Raw genomic sequence first — 22550 nt, forward strand, 5'->3', positions numbered from 1 at the left:
AGTTCTTCTGTATATTTGCTGATTTCTGGGTAGTTGTTCTGTTACTTAGTGAGGAGTATTTCTGAAATATCCTATTATAGTCATGTATTTTTCTATTCTTCATTTCCATTCTATTCTTCTTTGTTTCCTGTGTTTTAACTTCTATTGTTAGATGTATGCACGTTTAAGATTATTATGTCTCTGTTGAATCACAGATCTGTACTTCTGAAACAAATAACGCAACATATTTTAAGAAAAAAGAAAAAGAAGAAGATAGCAGGAGAGGAAGAATGAAGGGGAGTAAGTCAGAGGGGGAGACGAACCAGGAGAGATGATGGACTCTGAAAAACAAACTGAGGTTTCTAGAGGGGAGGAGGGTAGGGGGATGGGTTAGCCTGGTGATGGGTATTAAAGAGGGCACATTCTGCATGGAGCACTGGGTGTTATGAACAAACAATGAATCATGGAACACTACACCAAAACAAATTATGTAATATATGGTGATTAACATAACAATAAAAAATAAAAAAATAAAAAGATTATTATGTCTCATTATTCTCTTATCAACATGTGATGTCCCTCTTTTGTCTCTGGTAATTTTTGTTGTTGTTGTTCTGAAGTCAACTTTATCTGATATTAGTATAACCATTCCAGCTTTCTTTTGATTTGTGTTTTTTTATTAAGTTCAATTAGCCAACATATAGTACATAACTAATTTTTGATGTAGTGTTCAATGATTCATTAGTTGCTATAACACCCAATATTCTGTGTTCTCATGGTATATCTTCTTTAAACACTTTACTTTAAACTAACCTATATCACTAAATTTAAGTGAGCTTCTTGCAGACATTATATTAAAAAGTCATGTTTTCTATACAATCTGAAAATGTCTTTTAATTGATCTGTTTAGATAATTTAGTTTTAATGTAACTACTAGTAAATTTATATTTAAATCTATCCCTTTATTATTCTCACTTTTTTTCTTGGTCCTTTCCAGTTTTATTTTGGGTTATTTATTGTTTTTTTAGTATTCCGTTTCAATTTGTCAATTGTGATTTTTACTATATCTCTTGTATACACTTACAGTGATTGCTGTAGACATTGCAAAATACAGCCTTAAGCTTTTCACAGTTATTTAGAATCAATATTTTCTGACTTTGTTTGGAATGTAGAAACCTTACCACTTACTTGTAGGTTCTTTATCCTCCTCCTTTTATGCTATAGTTGTCAGATATTACATATATAAATATTGAAAACATCAGACAATGCTATATTTTTCATTTAAAACTACCTAGTATGTTTAAAGAATCATAAGAAAATAATAGTTATTTTACTTACTGTTTCTTTATGATTCATGATGTTTTGGGTTTTATATATTATTTCTTTTCAGTTTGAAAAATACTCTTTATCAGTTCTTTTAGACCAGTACTCCTGGTTACTGTTTCTCTTAGTTTTCCTTCATTTGAAAGTACCTTTAATATATTACCATTTTTCAAGAATATTTTTGCTTGACATAGAAATCCAGGTTAACAGTTCTTTTCCTTCAGCAGTTAAAAATGTTGCTCCACTGAAGGGGAGTAAGTCCGAGGGGGAGATGAACCATGAAAGACGATGGACTCTGAAAAACAAACTGAGGGTTCTAGAGGGGAGGAGCGTGGGGGGATGGGTTAGCCAGGTGATGGGTATTAAAGAGGGCACATTCTGCGTGGAGCACTGGGTGTTATGCACAAACAATGAATCATGGAACCCTACATCAAAAACTAATGATGTAATGTATGGTGATTAACATAACAATAAAAAATTTTTAAAAAAATGTTGCTCCACTGCTTTCTGGACACCATGGTTTCTGATGAGACATACAAAGTCATCTGAATTATTCTCCTATAGATAATATGTCATTTTTCTCTGGGTGCTCTCAAAATTTTTTTGTCTTTCAGCAATTTGGTTAGGATTTGTTTGGTGCAGATTTCTTTGAGTTTATCTGATGGAGTTTAGCCACCTTCTTCAATGTGTAGGTTTGTGTTTTTTTCCAAACCTAGGAAGTTTTCAGTCATTATTTCTTCAAATATTATTTTAGTCATATATTCTTCCTTCTCTCCTTCTGGAACTTCAGTGACATGAATATTAGACATTTTGTTATTGTCCCAAATGTCCCTTGGGCATTGTTTTTTTTTTAAGATTTTATTTAAATTCCAGTTAGTTAACATACAATATCATATTAGTTTCAGGTGTACAATTTAGTGATTCAACACTTTCATATAGCTGTTCATTTTTTTAAATCATTTATTTCTCTCTTCATATTGGATAATTTTTATTGACCTACTTTCAAGTTCACTGACTCTTTATAATTTTTATTCTACTACTATTGAGTATATCTAATGAGCTTTTTATTTTGGTTATTGAATTTTTTAGTTTTAAGATTTCCATTAATTTCTTTTTCTTTATTTTGATGTACTCCCTACTTTAATTCCAGCATCTGTGCCATCCTAACATTGATATCTGATTGCCTTTTCCTAAGTGAGTTGAGATTTTTGTGACTCTTTGTGTGCCAAATTATTTTTGTTTTTAAAAAGTGGATGTTTTCCAAAACAAATTATGTAATATATGGTGATTAACATAACAATAAAAAATTTTTTAAAAAGTGGATGGTTTGGGGGGGTGGAGCAAGATGGCAGAGGAGTAAGAGACCTAGATTTCGTCTGGTCTCAGGAATTCAGCTGAATAGGAATCAAACCATTCTGAACACCTACGAACTCAACAGGAGATCGAAGAGGAGAGTAGCAACAACTCTCTGAACAGAGAAGCAACCACTTACTGGAAGGTAGGATGTGCGGAGAAGTGAATCCGAGGCGATATTCGGGAGGATAGACGGCGGGGGAGGGGCCTCCGCTGGCCGCTTCTGGCAAGTGATAGAGCCGAGGAGCACAAAATCGGAACTGTTAGAAGTCGGCTCCGCTGAGGGACGTCACTGCAGTGGCTAAGCAGGGAGTGGTATCCTCCCGGGACAGTGTGGTCTCAGGACCCTTGGGGTCACAGAAAGACCGGGGGTGCCTGAGTGCGCCAGAGCTCCCAGGTATCGGAGCGGGAAAGCCGGCTGCAGAGACGGAGCCGAGGCGCGGGCTCTCAGCTCGGGGTTGCCATAAACTGTGACCTGCGGCCCAGTCGGGCCACTGCTCCTCCAGCAGGGACCCAACAAGCGGAGAGCCGGAGAGACTCCCCTTCCTTCCCGGGGAGGAGTGGCGCGGGAACACACCGCAGGGATCTGCTGGGTTTGGAGACTCCACACAGGGTCGGGTGCCAGAGATAGCAACACTAGGTCACAGGCCGGGTGAGCACGGAGTGCGACCAGAGACCGGGGACATGGGAGTGACTGCTTTTCTCTGGGGGCGCACTGAGGAGCGGGGCCCCGAGTTCTCAGCTCCCCTGGGTGGAGATTGGGAGGCCACCATTTTTGCCCTGGTCGTCCAAGGCTGTACCGAGAGCTTGCAGGGAACAAAAGCTCCTGAGAGCAAACCCAAGCAGCTTGCTTAGCCCGGACCGACAAGGGTGGGGCAATTCAGCCTCCAGCAAAGACATTTGGAAACCACGGCAACAGGCCCCTCCCCCAGAAGATCAGCATGAACAGCCAGCAAACCAAGACCAAGTTTACCGATCAAGGAGAACGGGAGAACTCCAGTGCTAGGGGAATACTGCACATAGAATTCATGGCTTTTTTTTACCAGGATTCATTAGTTCATCAAAGTTAATTTTTGTTAACTGTTTCTTTTTATTTTTCCTTTTCCATTTTTCAACCAACATCTTATCAATCTCTTTTTTAAAAAAAAAAAACATTTTTTATTTTTCATTTTTAGAGTCATATTTTATCCCTTCATAGTAGTTACCCTTATTTTTGGCATATATATATAAGTTGTTCTCTCTTTAAAATTTTGAGATACAGTTTCTTCTAACAGATCAAAATATACCCTAAATCACTAGTGTATGGCTCTGTTCTAGTCTCCTGCCTGATCACATTCTCTCCCTTTTTCCTTTTTTTTTTTCTTAAATCTTCTTCTTTCTTTTTTCAAACAACTTCTGATCTTATCAAGTCCTTTTATAAAATCTTTTATAATTTTCATCCTTACAGTCATCTTCCATCCCTTCATTGTATCAACCCTTATTTTGTACATATATGTCTTTCTTCCTTTAAAATTTTAGGAGGCACTTTTTTCTAACAGACCAAAATACGCCCAAAATCTAGTGTGTGGCGCTGATCTATGCACTACCCTGATCATATTTGATCATATTCTGCTTTTTTTGTATTGTTCTGTTTTTGTTCTTATTTTTTTTCTTTTTTTTTCCTCTTTCTTTTTTCTTTCTTTCCCTTTCTTTTCCCCTGGTTTCAGGTCTTTTCTGATTTGTACACAGTATATTTGCTGGGGACGTTATAAACCTGTTAGCATTTTGTCCTCTCATTCATCTATTCTCCTCTGGACAAAATGACAAGACAAAAAAATCACCTCAGCAAAAAGAACAAGAGGTAGTACCGTCAGCCAGGGACCTACTCAATACGGACATTAGTACGATGTCGAACCTAGAGTTCAGAATCATGACTTTAAAGATACTAGCTGGGCTTGAAAAAAGCATGGCAGTTATTAGAGAAACTCTTTCTGGAGAAATAAAAGAACTAAAATCTAAACAAGTCGAAATCAAAAAGGCTATTGATGAGGTGCAATCAAAAATGGGGGCACTAACTGCTAGGATAAATGAGGCAGAAGAGAGAATCAGTGATATAGAAGACCAAATGATGGAAAATAAAGAGGCTGAGAAAAAGAGAGAGAAACAACTACAGGATCACGAGGGCAGAATTCGAGAGATAAGCGATACGATAAGACAAAACAACATTAGAATAATTGGGATCCCAGAAGAAGAAGAAAGAGAGAGAGGGGCAGAAGGTATATTGGAGCAAATAATAGCAGACAACTTCCCTAATGTGAGGAAGAAAACAGGCATCAAAATCCAGGAGGCACAGAGAACCCCTCTCAAAATCAATAAAAATAGGTCAACACCCCGACATCTAATAGTAAAACTTACGAGTCTCAGAGACAAAGAGAAAATCCTGAAAGCAGCTCGGGAGAAGAGATATGTAACCTACAATGGTAAAAATATTATATTGGCAACAGACCTATCCACAGGGACCTGGCAGGCCAGAAAGGACTGGCAAGATATCTTCAGAGCACTACACGAGAAAAATATGCAGCCAAGAATACTATATCCAGCTAAGCTGTCATTGAAAATAGAAGGAAAGATCAAAAGCTTCCAGAACAAACAAAAACTAAAGGAATTTGCAAACACGAAACCAGCCCTCCAAGAAATATTGAAAGGGGCCCTCTAAGCAAAGAGAGAGCCTAAAAGCAGCAAAGATCAGAAAGGAACACAGACAACATACAGTAACAGTCACCTTACAGGCAATACAATGGCACTAAATTCATACCTTTCAATAGTTACCCTGAATGTAAATGGGCTAAATGCCCCAATCAAAAGACACAGGCTATCAGATTGGATTAAAAAACAAGACCCATCCATATGCTGTCTGCAAGAGACTCATTTTAGACCCAAAGACACCCCCAGATTGAAAGTGAGGGGGTGGAAAACCATTTACCATGCTAATGGACACCAAAAGAAAGCTGGGGTGGCAAGCCTTATATCAGACAAACTAGATTTTAAAACAAAGACTGTAATAAGAGATGAGGAAGGACACTATATCCTACTTAAAGGGTCTATCCAACAAGAAGATCTAACAATTGTAAATATCTATGCCCCGAACATGGGAGCAGCCAATTATATAAGGCAATTAATAACAAAAGCAAAGAAACACATTGACAACAATACAATAATAGTGGGGGACTTTAACACCCCCCTGACTGAAATGGACAGATCCTCTAAGCAAAAGATCAACAAGCAAATAAAGACTTTCAATGACACACTGGACCAAATGGATTTCACAGACATATTCAGAACATTCCATCCCAAAGCAACGGAATACACATTCTTCTCTAGTGCCCATGGAACATTCTCCAGAATTGATCACATCCTAGGTCACAAATCAGGTCTCAACCGGTACCAAAAGATTGGGATTATTCCCTGCATATTTTCAGACCACAATGCTTTGAAACTAGAACTCAATCACAAGAAGAAAGTCAGAAAGAACTCAAATACATGGAGGCTAAAGAGCATCCTACTAAAGAATGAATGGGTCAACCAGGAAATTAAAGAAGAATTAAAAAAATTCATGGAAACCAATGAAAATGAAAATACAACTGTTCAAAATCTTTGGGATGCAGCAAAGGCAGTCCTGAGAGGAAAGTATATAGCAAAACAAGCCTTTCTCAAGAAACAAGAAAGGTCTCAAATACACTATCTAACCCTACACCTAAAGAAGCTGGAGAAAGAACAGCAAAGAAAGCCTAAACCCAGCAGGAGAAGAGAAATAATAAAGATCAGAGCAGAAATCAATGAACTAGAAACCAAAAGAACAGTAGAACAGATCAACGAAACTAGGAGCTGGTTCTTTGAAAGAATTAACAAGATTGATAAACCCCTGGCCAGACTGATCAAAAAAAAAAAGAGAAATGACCCAAATCAACAAAATCATGAATGAAAGAGGAAAGATCACAACCAACACCAAAGAAATACAAACAATGATAAGAACATATTATGAGCAACTCTATGCCAGCAAATTAGATAACCTGGAAGAAATGGGTGCATTCCTAGAGATGTATCAACTACCAAAACTGAACCAGGAAGAAATAGAAAACCTGAACAGACCTATAACCACTAAGGAAATTGAAGCAGTCATCAAAAATCTCCCAAGAAACAAAAGCCCAGGGCCAGATGGCTTCCCAGGGGAATTCTATCAGACATTTAAAGAAGAATTAATACCTATTCTCCTGAAACTGTTCCAAAAAATAAAAATGGAAGGAAAACTTCCAAATTCATTTTATGAGGCCACCATTACCTTGATCCCAAAAGCAGACAAAGATCCCATCAAAAAGGAGAATTACAGACCAATATCCTTGATGAACATGGATGCAAAAATTCTCACCATAATACTAGCCAATAGGATCCAACAGTACATTAAAAGAATTATTCACCACGACCAAGTGGGATTTATCCCTGGGCTGCAAGCCTGGTTCAACATCCGCAAGTCAATCAACGTGATACAATACATTAACAAAAGAAAGAACAAGAATCATATGATCCTCTCAATAGATGCAGAAAAGCATTTGACAAAGTACAGCATCCTTTCTTGATCAAAACTCTTCAGAGTATAGGGATAGAGGGTACATACCTCAATATCATAAAAGCCATCTACAAAAAACCTACAGCGAAAATCATTCTCAATGGGGAAAAGCTGAGAGCTTTTCCCCTAAGGTCAGGAACGCGGCAGGGATGTCCACTCTCACCACTGCTATTCAACATAGTATTAGAAGTCCTAGCCACAGCAATCAGACAACAAAAAGAAATCAAAGGCATCCAAATCGGCAAAGAGGAAGTCAAACTCTCAGTCTTTGCAGATGATAGGATACTTTATGTGGAAAACCCAAAAGACTCCACCCCAAAACTGCTAGAACTCATACAGGAATTCAGTCAAGTAGCAGGCTATAAAATCAATGCACAGAAATCAGTGGCATTCCTATACACCAACAACAAGACAGAAGAGAGACAAATCAAGGAGTCGATCCCATTCACAATTGCACCCAAAACCATAAGATACCTAGGAATAAATCTAACCAAAGAGGCAAAGGATCTGTACTCAGAAAACTATAAAATACTCAGGAAAGAAATTGAAGAAGACACAAAGAAATGGAAAAAGGTTCCATGCTCATGGATTGGAAGAACAAACATTGTGAAGATGTCAATGCTACCTAGAGCAATCTACACATTCAATGCAATCCCCATCAAAATACCATCCACTTTTTTCAAAGAAATGGAACAAATAATCCTAAAATTTGTATGGAACCAGAAGAGACCCCGAATAGCCAGAGGAATGTTGAAAAAGAAAAGCAAAGCTGGCGGCATCACAATTCCGGACTTCCAGCTCTATTACAAAGCTGTCATCATCAAGACACTATGTCTTGATGGCACAAAAACAGACACATAGATCAATGGAACAGAATCGAGAGCCCAGAAATGGACCCTCAACTCTATGGTCAACTTATTTTTGACAAAGCAGGAAAGAATGTCCAATGGCAAAAAGACAGTCTCTTCAACAAATGGTGTTGGGAAAATTGGACAGCCACATGCAGAAGAATGAAACTGGACCATTTCCTTACACCACACACAAAAATAGACTCCAAATGGTTGAAAGACCTAAACGTGAGACAGGAGTCCTTCCAAATCCTAAAGGAGAACACAGGTAGCAACCTCTTCGACCTCAGCCGCAGCAACTTCTTCCTAGAAACATCACCAAAGGCATAGGAAGCCAGGGCAAAAATGAACTACTGGGATTTCATCAAGATAAAAAGCTTTTGCACAGCAAAAGAAACAGTCCACAAAACCAAAAGACAACCGACAGAATGGGAGAAAATATTTGCAAATGACATATCAGATAAAGGGCTAGTATCCAAAATCTATAAAGAACTTATCAAACTCAACACCCAAAGAACAAATAATCCAATCAAGAAATGGGCAGAAGACATGAACAGACATTTTTCCAAAGAAGACATCCAAATGGCCAACAGGCACATGAAAAAGTGCTCAACATTGCTCGGCATCAGGGAAATCCAAATCAAAACCTCAATGAGATACCACCTCACACCAGTCAGAATGGCTAAAATTTACAAGTCAGGGAACGACAGATGTTGGCGGGGATGTGGAGACAGGGGAACCCTCCTACACTGTTGGTGGGAATGCAAGCTGGTGCAGCCACTCTGGAAAACAGTATGGAGGTTCCTCAAACAGTTGAAATTAGAGCTACCGTTCGATCCAGCAATTGCACTACTGGGTATTTACCCCAAAGATACAAATGTAGGGACCCGAAGGGGTACGTGCACCCCAATGTTTATAGCAGCAATGTCCACAATAGCCAAACTGTGGAAAGAGCCAAGATGTCCATCGACAGATGAATGGATAAAGAAGAAATGGTATATATACACAATGGAATATTATGTAGCCATCAAAAGGAATGAGATCTTGCCATTTGCAACGACGTGGATAGAACTGGAGGGTGTTATGCTGAGTGAAATAAGTCAATCAGAGAAAGACATGTATCATATGACCTCACTGATATGAGGAATTCTTAATCTCAGGAAACAAACTGAGGGTTGCTGGAGTGGTGGGGGGTGGGAGGGATTGGGTGGCTGGGTGATAGACATTGGGGAGGGTATGTGCTATGGTGAGCGCTGTGAATTGTACAAGACTGATGAATCACGGATCTGTACTTCTGAAACAAATAATGCAATATATGTTAAGAAAAAAGAAGAAGAAGAAGATAGCAGGAGGGGAAGAATGAAGGGGAGTAAGTCGGAGGGGGAGACGAACCATTAGAGACAATGGACTCTGAAAAACAAACTGAGGGTTCTAGAGGGGAGGGGGGGATGGGTTAGCCTGGTGATGGGTATTAAAGAGGGCACATTCTGCGTGGAGCACTGGATGTTATGCACAAACAATGAATCATGGAACACTACCTCAAAAACTAATGATGTAATGTATGGTGATTAACATAACAATAAAAAATTATTTAAAAAAAGAAGAGGTGTGTGTGTGGTGTGTGTGTGTTTGTGGGGTGTGTGTGTGTGTGTGTGTGTGTGTGTGTAATGGAATACTACTCAACCATCAAAAAGGATGAAATCTTGCCATTTCCAATGAGGAGGATGGAACTAGAGGTTATTATGCTAAGCAAAATAAGTCAGGGAAAGACAAATACCATATGATTTCACTCATTTGTGAATTTTAAGAAACAAAACAGATGAACATAGGGGGAAAACAAAAAAGGGGTAAACCAAGAAACACACTCAGCTATAGAGAACAAACTGAGGATTACTGGAGGAGAGGTGGGTGGGAGGATGGGTTAAATTGGTGATTTAAGGAGTGTACTTGTGATGAATACTAGGTGTTGTATGTAAGTGATGAATCACTAAATCCTACACATTAAACTAATGTTACACTGTATGTTAACTAAGTGGAATATAAATAAGAATTTGAAGAATGAACAAAATGTATAGATTAATGAAAAAAATATTGTATTTTTGTGGTATTGATGGTTATTTCTCCTCTCTCATTTGTGATTTTATTCATTTGAGTCCTTTCTTTTTTATTTTTGTTAAGTGTGGCTAGAGGTATATCAGTTTTATTAATTTTTTCATTGAACCAGTTCCTGGTTTGTCACTTTTGGTCTCCCCTTTTCACTCAGAGTCACCTTGAATATTTCTTGCAGGGCTGGTTTAGTGATCACAAACTCCTTTAGTTTTTGTTTGTGAAACTCTTTATCTCTCCTATTCTGAATGATAGCCTTGCTGGATAGAGTATCCTTGGCTGCAGATTTTTCCCATTCAGCACTTTGAATATATCATGTTTCTGTTGAGAAATCTCCAGCTGGCTTTATGGGTTTTTCCTTGTAAGTTAATGGCTTCTTTTGTCTTGCTGCTTTTAAGATTTTTTTTCTTTATATTTTGTAAATTTAATTACAGTATGTTTTGGTGTTGGCCTCCTTTTGTTGATTTTAAAGGGAGTTCTCTATGCCTCCTGGATCTGGATGTCTGTTTCCATCCCCAGATTAGGGAAGTTTTTGGCAATTATATCTTTTTTTTAAGATTTTATTTATTTGAGAGAGAGAGAGAGATCATGAGAGTGGGGTGAGCGGCAGGGGGAGAAGCAGACTCCCTGCTGAGCAGGGAGCCTGAATGTGGGGCTCAGTCCCAGGATTCCAGGATCATGACCTGAGCTGAAGGCAGTCACTTAACCATCTGAGCCTCCCAGGCACCCCTCAGCTATTATTTCTTGAAATAAATTTTCTGCCCCCTTTTCTCTCTCTGTTTCTTTTGGGACTCCTATAATGTGGATGCTATTACATTTGATGGAGTCACTGAATTACTTAAGTCTATTCTTATTTTACATAATTCTTATTTCTCTCCTTTGTTCAGCTTCATTGCTTTCCATTACTTTGTCCTCTAGGTCAATAATTCATTCCTCAGCTTCTTCCAGCCTGCTGTTCATTGCATCAAGTGTGTTTCTAATCTTGTGGATTGCACTCTTCGTCTCTGATTGATTCTTTTTTAACTCATTTATCTCTGTGGTAAGAGATCTCTGTGGTCTCACTTATGTCTTCTATTATTTTCTCAAGCCCAGTGTGTATCCTTATGATTGTTGCTTTAAATTCTCCATCAAGCATGTTATTCATATCTGTTTTTGCTTGGATCTCTGGCTGTGGCCTTATCTTGTTCTTTCATTTGGGATCAATTTTTCTGTCTTTGCCTTTGTCTAAGTCTCTGCCTTTTCCTGTGTGTTAGAAAAGCCACTTATGTCTCCTACTTGGCCTTATGAAGAAGAGGTCATGTAGTTCCCAGGGTCTGGTACTTCAGGGAGTGTCTCTAGTGTGTGCTGCATGCACTCTGTTGTGATATTCTGGCTGCTCTATCTTCTCTATCCTTCAGGCCAGTCATCTGCAGAGGCTCTCCTTGCCTGCTGTGGGCAGTGTTTGGTTGCTGGCCTGAATGTATTGAGTTTTAACTAGGTGTGCCCTTGCCTGCTTGTGAAAGGAGGCCTGTCATCACCTCTACCAGAACTGAGACGCTGCAGAACTCTCTGGTCAGGAGATGTGGTGTGGGCAGGGGTTTGTTCTGATCTTCTGGGGAGGGGCCCACGGAGTAGGACTGAGGCAAGTGTGACTGAGAAGGGCATTTCCACCAAAGCATGGGGGGGGGGGTTGGTGTAAGCACATTTGTGGCAGCCAGTGTCCATGCTGCGCTGCTTCCCATAGGTTGCTCTGATTTTATGCTGAGGAATGGGGGGAAGGAAATGGCGCCAGCCAGCTCCTTTGTCCCCAGAGAGATGTCTCTATAAATGTTTCCTCTCAAGGACACACTCCAAGAGGAGCAAAAAATCTCCTCACCATGTGCCCCAGGCACTCTTCAGATCACTGTTTCCACAATATATGCCCCCAGGTTGTTTGCCTGCCTTCACTCCAGGAGCAGTAGAGTGCCCTTCGAGCTCTATCCCAGGCAAGCCCACTGTCCTTTAAAACTCCAGGCTTTAAGTTCCACTAGTTGCAAGGACTCACAAAATTCAGCCCCTTTCATTTTCCAAGCCAATGGCTTTGAGGAAACATTCTCCTTGTGCATTACCATGTGCTCCTCTCTCTCTCACCCTTCTCTGTCACCACAGCTCCCTCCCTTTTGCAGCAGCCACAATCCCTTTTTCCCCTAAACCATGTTTCTGAACATCCTGCCTTCTTCAATGTGGCCTCTTCTCTCCCTTTAGTTGTGGTATTTATTCTGTCAGTCTTCAGGTAAATTTCTGGGGTATTTAGAATGATTCAATTGTTATCTAGTTGTATTCATGGGGTGAGGCAAGCCAAGCATCCTACTCCATTACCATCTTCCTGCTCCTGATTTTTTTTTTTTTGAGGGAGTTGTACAATCTAGTGGCCATGGCATGGTAAGTAAGGTCCAGAGAAATATTAAGATGGTGAAAGCTAAAAATAGCTTAAACAGCAACTCTTGGAACAAGGGTGAAAAAGACACAGAAATCAGGGAGTTTGATCTCAATAATTAGCCAAATTAATTATAGAAGGGAAACACAGAGATGATAATTCTACCTGGGATTCCCATCCCAGGTAAGAGAAATGGAAACTAAGATTACTCATCAGTGACCTTGACGGAGTGTGCCATTTTCATCTTTTTGTCTGAAGTTATTACAACCTAAATCTTCCATATATGCAGGGTGGCTTCTCTTCACAAGAGAGATGACAGACTTATAGGACATTGTTCTACATTCCCATCTGATGTAGAGCTCTTGGGTAGAATGAAGGAATTAAAACACAAGGCTTCAGGCAACCCAGATTCTAATTAATGAAAAGACACAAAAATAAACAATTGTATCCCAGAACAGGAATGAAAGAGGAAATGCTCTGTGGGAGCTATATTTATTCAGAAAGTAAATCTGAACCTTCTTGAGAAGCAGGAGCATGGAACAGTTAGTCATGCTAACTAGTCATGAGGGAGAGTAAAGGAAATGAAAGAAACTACAACTGTACATTCATTATATGAACATTAATTCAGCACAGTTAGAAGACAGATTTGCAACAACATAGATGAACCTTGAAGGTATAATGCTAAGTGAAATAGAGAAAGACAAATACCATATGATTTCACTCATGTGGAATTTAAGAAAGAAAACAGATGAACATATGGGAAGCGGGGAGTGGGGAAGGAGGGAAACAAACCATAAGAGACTCTTAATGATAGAGAAGAAACTGAGGGTTGATGGAGGGGAAATGGGTAGAGGGATGGGTGAAATAGGTAAAGGGATTAGAACACACTTATCCTGATGAGCACTGAGTCATGTATAGAATTGTTGAATCATTATATGGCACACCTGAAACTAATATAAAACTGTATGTTAATTATCGTTGTATTTTAAAAAATAAATTAGAGGAGTGCCTGGGTGGCTCAATCATTGTCTGCCTTCAGCTCGGGTCACGATCCCAGGGTCCTGGGATCGAGCCCTGTATTGGGCTCCCTGCTCAGCGGGAAACCTGCTTCTCCCTCTCCCACGCCCCCTGCTTGTGTTCCTGCTCTTGCTATCTCTCTGTCAAATAAATAAAATCTTTAAAAATAAGTAAATAAATTAGAGAAAAGAAGGAATATATGACGTGAAAAGGTCTTTATTAAAGAAGTTGAATTTGTACTTTAAAACATTCCTACAGAGAAAAATCCAGGGCCAGATGGCTTCACTGATTAATTCTGCCTAATGTTTAGTTGGGGTGGGGGGAGTACCGATTCTACACAAACTTTTTTTGGAAAATATGAGAAAAAGAAATATTCCCCAATTTGTTTTATAAGACCAGTATTACCCTATTACCAAAATCAGTCAAATACATAAAAATGATCTTATTATACAATAATTTTTAACACAAGGGATCATATTGAGAACATTCAAAAAGGAGAGTGAAAATGACCTTAAAGTATGGGAAGAGTTGTCATAGGAAAAGGGGTCAGATTGAACTGATTGGTAAAAGTAGAAGAAACAATCAACATTAGGTAAAGTTAGAATTCCATTGGAATGAATTCAGCCTAAAATATGGGGAAAATTTGGAAGATGGAGAGTTTTGAGTTTACCATCTCTGAGGGTAATCACACATAGGCTTTTGATAGTCCCTCATTGTGAATTATAGAAGTTTTTTAAAGAAATAAATGGGTTTTTGGAGATCTTTGGAACCTAAAACAATATTAATTCATCCTTCTAAAAGTATTTGTTAGAATCCATGATGTAATTACACCACAATTAGCAAAACTTTGTAAAACTCCCTAGCTGGTAAACCTTTCTCAGTGTCCAGCTTTTTACTTCACTAAAGCCATTTTTTGTTATTTTGTGACTTATAACTACTATAACTTGATATAGGAATTTTCCATTTGATATAGGAATATGTGAACAAATTAACTTTTATCAACTAGCAATAGTCCTTAATACTTGCAAAAAGTAAATTGGTATTTTTCTTGGACAAAAGACTGCATATCAAAGATCAAGTTACAGTGGGGACAAATTTGCTAAAGTAAATATCTCTTCTTATTTCTGTTTGTTTCACTATACATATTACAGTGAAGAATGATTTTTCCCATGACTAACCAGAGTTATTATGGAACCAACAGTATTAAAAAAATATATCTAACAAAAATCCCAAACAACCTAATTCAAAAATGGACAAAGGAGTTGAATAGATATTTCACCAAAGAAGATGTACAAATAGCCAACAAGCACATGAAAAGATGCTCAACATCCCTAGTCATTAGGAAAATCCAAATAAAAAGCACAAGAATTAACAAATGCTGGAAAGAATGTGAAGAAATTGCAACACTGTACACCACTCTTAGGAATGTAAAATGAGGCATCTGCTATGGAAAACACTATGACAGTTCCTTAAAAAGTTAAACATACAGGGACGCCTTTGTGGCTCAGTTGGATAAGTGGCTGACTCTTCATTTCAGCTCAGGTCATGATCACAGGGTCCTGGGATGAGCCCTGCATAGGGCTCCCGGGTTAGCAGGGAGTCTGCTTCTCTCCCTCTCCCTTTGCCCCTTCAACCCCACTCTTCTCTCTCTCTCAATAAATCTTTTTTAAAAAGTTAAACAAATGCACAGAAATCAGTGGCATTCCTATACACCAACAAGACAGAAGAAAGAGAAATTAAGGAGTCGATCCCATTTACAATTGCACCCAAAACCATGAGATACCTAGGAATAAATCTAACCAAAGAGGCAAAGAATCTGTACTCAGAAAACTATAAAATACTCATGAAAGAAATTGAGGAAGACACAAAGAGATGGAAAAATGTTCCATGCTCATGGATTGCAAGAACAAATATTGTGAAGATGTCAATGCTACCTAGAGCAATCTACACATTCAATGCAATCCCCATCAAAATACCATCCACTTTTTTCAAAGAAATGAAACAAATAATCCTAAAATTTGTATGGAACCAGAATAGACCCCGAATAGCCAGAGGAATGTTGAAAAAGAAAAGCAAAGCTGGCGGCATCACAATTCTGGACTTCCAGCTCTATTACAAAACTGTCATCATCAAGACAGTATGCTACTGGCATAAAAACAGACACATAGATCAATGGAACAGAATAGAGAGCCCAGAAATGGACCCTCAACTCTATGGTCAACTTATCCTTGACAAAGCAGGAAAGAATGTCCAATGGAAAAAAGACAGTCTCTTCAACAAATGGTGTTGGGACAATTGGACAACCTCATGCAGAAGAATGAAACTGGACCATTTCCTTACACCACACACAAAAATAGACTCAAAATGGTTGAAAGACCTAGATGTGAGACAGGAGTCCATCAACATCCTAAAGGAGAACACAGGTAGCAACCTCTTCGACCTCAGCCCAGCAACTTCTTCCTAGAAACATCACCAAGGGCAAGGGAAGCAAGGGCAAAAATGAACTATTGGGACTTCATCAAGATAAAAAGCTTTTGCCCAGCAAAAGAAACAGTCCACAAAACCAAAAGACAACCGACAGAATGGGAAAAAATATTTGCAAATGACATCAGATAAAGGGCTAGTATCCAAAATCTATAAAGAACTTATCAAACTCAACACCCAACAAATAATCCAATCAAGAAAAGGGCAGAAGACATGAACAGACATTTTTCCAAAGAAGACATCCAAATGGCCAACAGGCACATGAAAAAGTGTTCAACATCGCTCGGCATCAGGGAAATCCAAATCAAAACCTCAATGAGATACCACCTCACACCCGTCAGAATGGCTAAAATTAACAAGTCAGGAAACGACAGATGTTGATGGGGATGCGGAGAAAGGGGAGCACTCCTACACTGCTGGTGGGAATGCAAGCTGGTGCAACCACTCTGGAAAACAGTATGGAAGTTCCTCAAAAAGTTGAAAATAGAGCTACCGTACGATCCAGCAATTGCACTACTGGGTATTTACCCCAAAGATACAAATGTAGGGATCCGAAGGGGTACGTGCACCCAGATGTTTATAGCAGCAATGTCCACAATAGCCAAACTGTGGAAAGAGCCAAGATGTCCATCGACAGATGAATGGATAAAGAAGAAGTGGTATACACACACACACACACACACACACACACACACACACACACACACACAATGGAATATTATGCAGCCATCAAAAGGAATGAGATCTTGCCATTTGCAATGACGTGGATGGAACTGGAGGGTGTTATGCTGAGCGAAATAAGTCAATCAGAGAAAGACATGTACCATATGACCTCACTGATATGAGGAATTCTTAATCTCAGGAAACAAACAGGGTTGCTGGAGTGGGGGGAGATGGGGTGGCTGGGTGATAGACACTGGGGAGGGTATGTGCTATGGTGAGCGCTGTGAATTGTGCAAGACTGTTGAATCACAGATCTGTACCTCTGAAACAAATAATGCAATATATGTTAAGAAAAAAAAAGAAGATAGCAGGAGTGGAAGAATGAAGGGGGGGAAATCGGAGGGGTGATGAACCATGAGAGACGATGGACTCTGAAAAACAAACTGAGGGTTCTAGAGGGGAGGGGGGTGGGGGGATGGGTTAGCCTGGTGATGGGTATTGGGGAGGGCACGTTCTGCGTGGAGCACTGGATGTTATGCACAAACAATGAATCATGGAACACTACATCAAAAACTAATGATGTATGGTGATTAACATAACAGTAAAAATTTTTTTTTAAAAAAGTTAAACATAGATTACCATAGGATTCAGCAATTCCACTTCTAGGTATATACCCACAATAGTTGAAAGTAGGAACTCAAACAGGTGTTTGTTACACCAATGCTCATAACAGCATTATTCACAAAATCCAAAAGATAAAAACAACCCAAATGTCCCACAGATAAATGGAAGCCACATGTTGTGTTATCCATACAGTGACTTTATTCAGCCTTAAAAAGGAATGAATTCTTATACATGCTAAAACATGGTTGAATCTAGAAAGAATCATGCTAAGTGAAATAAGCCAGACACAAAAGGAATCCATTTTATACGAGGCACATACAGTAGGAAAACTCATATTGACAGAAAGTAAAAGTGAAGCTAAAATAAGGAAGGAATAGAGAATTACTGTTTAATAGGTGCAGAAATTTAGTTTAGGATCTTAAGATAGTCTGGAAATGGATGGTGGTGATGGTTGTGAATGTGCTTAATGTTGCTTGAATTGATGAAATAATAAATGTAATGTTTCTTATATTTTACCACAATAAAAAAGTTTTTAAGAAAACAATAGGTAAGAATACAATTGGAAATAAAATTAAGTATTAAATGAAAGTGTTCACATATTTTAAAAATTCAATTTACTAGAAAATAAAATGAACAACAACAAAAAAGAAAATGCATCTAGACTAGTGTTAGTTCATTCCTCTCCTCTTCCTCTCCTTTCAGGTTTGAACCTCTGATTAATGACCTGGAAAATAAACAAAAAGAGCTGGGCATTGCCAGCTTTGGTGTTTCAATCACCACCATGGAAGAAGTCTTCATTAAGTGAGTAATAATGACTTAAAAAAAAAAAAACTTCCACCCCTAAAATGTCAATTGGAGAGCAAACCCCACCCTCTTTGTATTGGAATGAAGTAATCACAGTTATGGAGTTTTTTTCAAATATGTTAATATTTTATGCTAATGCATTTCCATATATTCAGCTGAGAGTATGTAAAGATTTTGGGTGTGGGCCTTGATACATGTGTCTTTGTAGTAGATGGTTTGTTAGTCAAGAAAAAGAAAGAATTAATATCTATGTTATCAGGAAAAGTTCTAGTTCTGACTTGAAGTCTATACTAGAAATTACTTAAAATTTTTAACCTAACCATGTTTTCATAATTTGTTTAATTGATGCATGGTTTGTTTTGTTTCTTGCACTGTAAAAAAGTTCAAAATGAAAATGTCCAGGGAATTCAGGCTGTCACTAGGCAAAATAAGCTGATTCTCTTTCAAAAGATTTCACAAAATGTCCTTTTTCTGGTAAGGTTATGACAGAACTAGATCTAAACTTCATTCTCTCAGACTCAGTGTTTTAATATTATCAGTGTCACATAGTTGACTTGGTGTAATTATTCACATGAATTAGGTTTGCAGAAGACATATATATATAAATTAAAATGCCACTTAATTTATGATGAATAAATTATAATAAGCATAATTTATAATAAGAAATTGCTTCTTGGCTATTCAATCAAATGTTCTTTTGTCTGTCTCTAGGCAAGCTACATAGGGAGTAAAATTATAATGAGAAACTTCCTTTGTGAATACAACTAGAACAAGCTCTGTAAGGGCAGAGACCAAATCTGTTTTGTTCACTGACTATACTTGGGGCCACAGACAGTGTCACATAATAGATACTCAAAAAAGTTCTCAGATGAATAAATGAATGGATACTATTTAAAGCCATTATCTGCACAATAGTTGCTTTACCTGCCATTGGGAATTATAGTTTAAAACCTTAGGGTGCCTGGGTGGCTCAGTCATCTAAGTGTCTGCCTTCAGCTCAGGTCATGATCCCAGGGTCCTGGGATTGAGTCCCACATTGGGCTCCCTGCTCAGCGGGAGGCCTGCTTCTCCCTCTCCCACTCCCGCTGCTTGTGTTCCTGCTCTCACTCTCTCTGTCTCTATCAAATAAATAAATAAAATCTTAAAAAAAATAAAACCTTAGACCAACACGATGGTATCTGGGTTGTCTTTCCATTCAGGGCCTCTACCCTTTTTACTTTCAAATCTTTATTTAAATTTTAGTTAGTTAACATACACTGCAATATTAGTTTCTGGAATAGAATTCAGTTGTTCATCACTTACATAACACCCAAGTGCTTATGACAAGTGCCCTCTTTAAAATCCATCACCCTGGGGCGCCTGTGTGTCTCAGTCATTAAGAGTCTACCTTTAGCTCAGGTCATGATCCCAGGGTCCTGGAATCGAGCTCTGCATCGGGCTCCCTGCTTGGCGGGGAGCCTGCTTCTCCCTTTCCCACTCCCCCTGCTTGTGTTCCCTCTCTTGCTTTGTCTTTCTCTGTCAAATAAAATATTTTTCAAAAAAATAAAAAATAAAACCCATCACCCATCTAGTCCGTCCCCCGCCCACCTCCCTCTATCAGTTCCAGTTTGTTCTCTATCCTTAAGAATCTCTTATGGTTTGTTTCCCTCTCTCTTTTTCCTTTCCCTTCCCCCTCCCATATGTTCATCTGTTTTGTTTCTTAAATTCCACATATGAAGGAAATCATATGGTATTTGTCTTTCTCTGACTGACTGACTTTGCTTAGCATAATACACTGTAGCTCCAACCACGTTGTTGCAAATGGCAAGGTTTCATTCTTTTTGATGGCTGAGTAATATCCCATTGTATATATATACCACATCTTCTTTATCCATTCATCAACCGATGGACATTTGGGCTCTTTCCATAGTTTGGCTATTGTTGATAATGCTGCTATAAACATTGGGGTTCATGTGCCCCTCTGAATCTGTATTTTTGTATCTTTGGGGCAAATACCTAGTAGCGCAATAGCTGGATCATAGAGTAGTTCCGTTTTTAATTTTTTAAGGAACATCCATACTGTTGTCCAGAGTGGCCGCACCAATTTTCATTCCCACCTACAGAGCAAGAGAGTTCCTGTTTCTCCACAACCTCACCAACATCTATTGTTTCCTGTGTTGTTAATTTTAGCCATTCCAACAGGAGTGAGGTGGTATCTCATCATGACTTTGATTTGTATTTTCCTGATGATGAGTGATATTGAGCATTTTTTCATGTGTCAGCCATCTGGATGTCTTTTTTGGAAAAGTGTCTATTCATGTTTTCTGCCCATTTCTTAAATGGATTATTTGTTTCTGGGGTGGTGAGTTTGGTATGTTCTTTATATATTTTGGATACTAAACCTTTATCAGATATGTCATTTGCAAATATCTTCTCCCATTCTGTAGGCTGCCTATTAGTTTTGTTGATTGTTTCCTTTGCTGTAAAGAAGCTTTTTACCTTGATGAAGTCCCAGTAGTTCACTTTTGCTTTTGTTTCCGTTTCTCAGCTACAGCCAAGGTCAAAGAGGTTGCTGCCTATGTTCTCCTCTAGTATTTTGATGGTTTCCTGTCTCACATTTAGGTCTTTCATCCATTTTGAACTTGTTTTTGTGTGTGGTGTAAGAAAATGGTCCAGTTTACTTATGCATATGGCTGTCCAGTTTTCCCATTACCATTTGTTGAAGAGACTGTCTTTTTTCCACTGGATATTCTTTCCAACTTTGTCAAAGATTGGTTGACCATATAGTTCTGGTCCATTTCTGGCTTTTCTGTTCTGTTCCATTGGTCCGTGTGTCTGTTTTTGTGCCAATATCATACTGTGTTGATGACTACAGCTTTGTAATATAGCTTGAATTCTGGAATCATGATGCCTCCAGTTTTGTTTTTCTTTTCCCACAATCACTTTAGCTATTCAGGCTCTTTTCTGTTTCCATACAAATTTCAGGATTGTTTGTCCTAGTTTTGTGAGAAATGCTGGTGGTATTTTGATAGGGATTGTTTTAAATGTGTAGATTGCTTTGGGTAGTATAGATGTTTTAACAGTGTTTGTTCTTTCAGTCCATGAGTATGGAATGCTTTTCCAATTCTTTGTGTCCTCTTCAGTTTCTTTCATAAGTGTGCTATAGTTTTCAGAGTATAGATCTTTTACTTCTTTGGCTAGGCTTATTCCTAGGTATCTTATTCATTTTGGTGCAATTGTAAACAGGATCGATTCCTTGATTTCTTTTTTGCTGCCTCATTATTGGTGTATAGAAATGCAAAAGATTTCCATATGTTGACTTTATATCCTGCGACTTTGCTGAATTCGTGTATTAGCTCTAGCAATTTTTTGGTGGAGTCTTTCAGGTTTTCTACGTAAAGTATCATGCCATCTGCAAATGGTGAAAGTTTGACTTCTTCCTTGCCAATTTGCATGCCTTTTATTTCTTTTTGTTGTCTAATTGCTGAGGCTAAGACTTCCAGTAGTATGTTAAATAATAATGGTGAGAGTGGACCTCCTTGTCTTGTTCCTGACCATAGAGAAAAGCCTCTCAATTTTTTCCCATTGAGGATGACATTACAATGACATTAGCTGTGGTTCTTCCATATATGGCCTGTATGATGTTGCGGTACATTCTTTCTATCCCTACTTTGTTGAGGGATTTTATCAAGAATGGATAATGTAAGGTGCATGGGTGGCTCAGTCGTTAAGAGTCTGCCTTGGCTCAGGTCATGGTCCCAGTGTCCTGGAATTGAGTCCTGCATTGGGCTCCCTGCTCAGCGGGAAGCCTGCTTCTCCCTCTCCCACTCCTCCTGCTTGTGTTCCCTCTCTTACTATGTCTCTTTCTATCAAACAAATTAAATATCTAAAAAAAAAGAATGGATACTGTATTTTGTCAAATGCTTTTTCTGCATCTATTGAGAAGATCATTTGGTTCTTATCCTTTCTTTTATTATTGTGTTGTATCAGGTTGATTGATTTCCGAATATTGAACCAGCCCTGCTGCAAACCTGATCTGTCTTCCTTTATAGGTCAAGGACTTTTTTTCCCTTGCTGCTTTCAGGAATCTTTCCTTGTCTGTGTATTTGTGAATTTGACTATGATATGCCTTGGTGATGGCCATCTTTTGTTGAATTGAATGGGAGTTCTCTGTGCTTCTTGGATTTTGATGTCTGTGTCCTTCCCCAGATTAGGGAAGTTTTCAGCTATAATTTTCTCAAATTAACCTTCTGCCCCTTTTTTCTCTTTTCATCTTCTGAGACACCTATGATATAAATGTTATTCCATTTTAATAAGTCACTAAGTTCCTTAAGTCTACCCTCATGATACATTACCTTTGTTTCCCACTTCT

General features: G+C 38.6%; 1 protein-coding gene across 1 annotated transcript in view; it reads left to right on the top strand.

Annotated features, from left to right (window-relative positions):
• LOC114198787 (phospholipid-transporting ATPase ABCA3-like) overlaps positions 1–22550 on the top strand; it is a 193365-nt gene that overhangs the window by 58186 nt on the left and 112629 nt on the right. The window contains 1 exon segment of the mRNA XM_088017066.1: positions 18098–18196. Coding sequence (XP_087873192.1) covers positions 18098–18196 — 99 coding nt within the window.

Source organism: Eumetopias jubatus, unplaced genomic scaffold, assembly GCF_037043125.1.
Source record: "Eumetopias jubatus isolate StellerSeaLion01/CBP00866 unplaced genomic scaffold, mEumJub1_p1.0 scaffold_12, whole genome shotgun sequence".
In the NCBI taxonomy this organism is placed as follows: domain Eukaryota; kingdom Metazoa; phylum Chordata; class Mammalia; order Carnivora; family Otariidae; genus Eumetopias; species Eumetopias jubatus.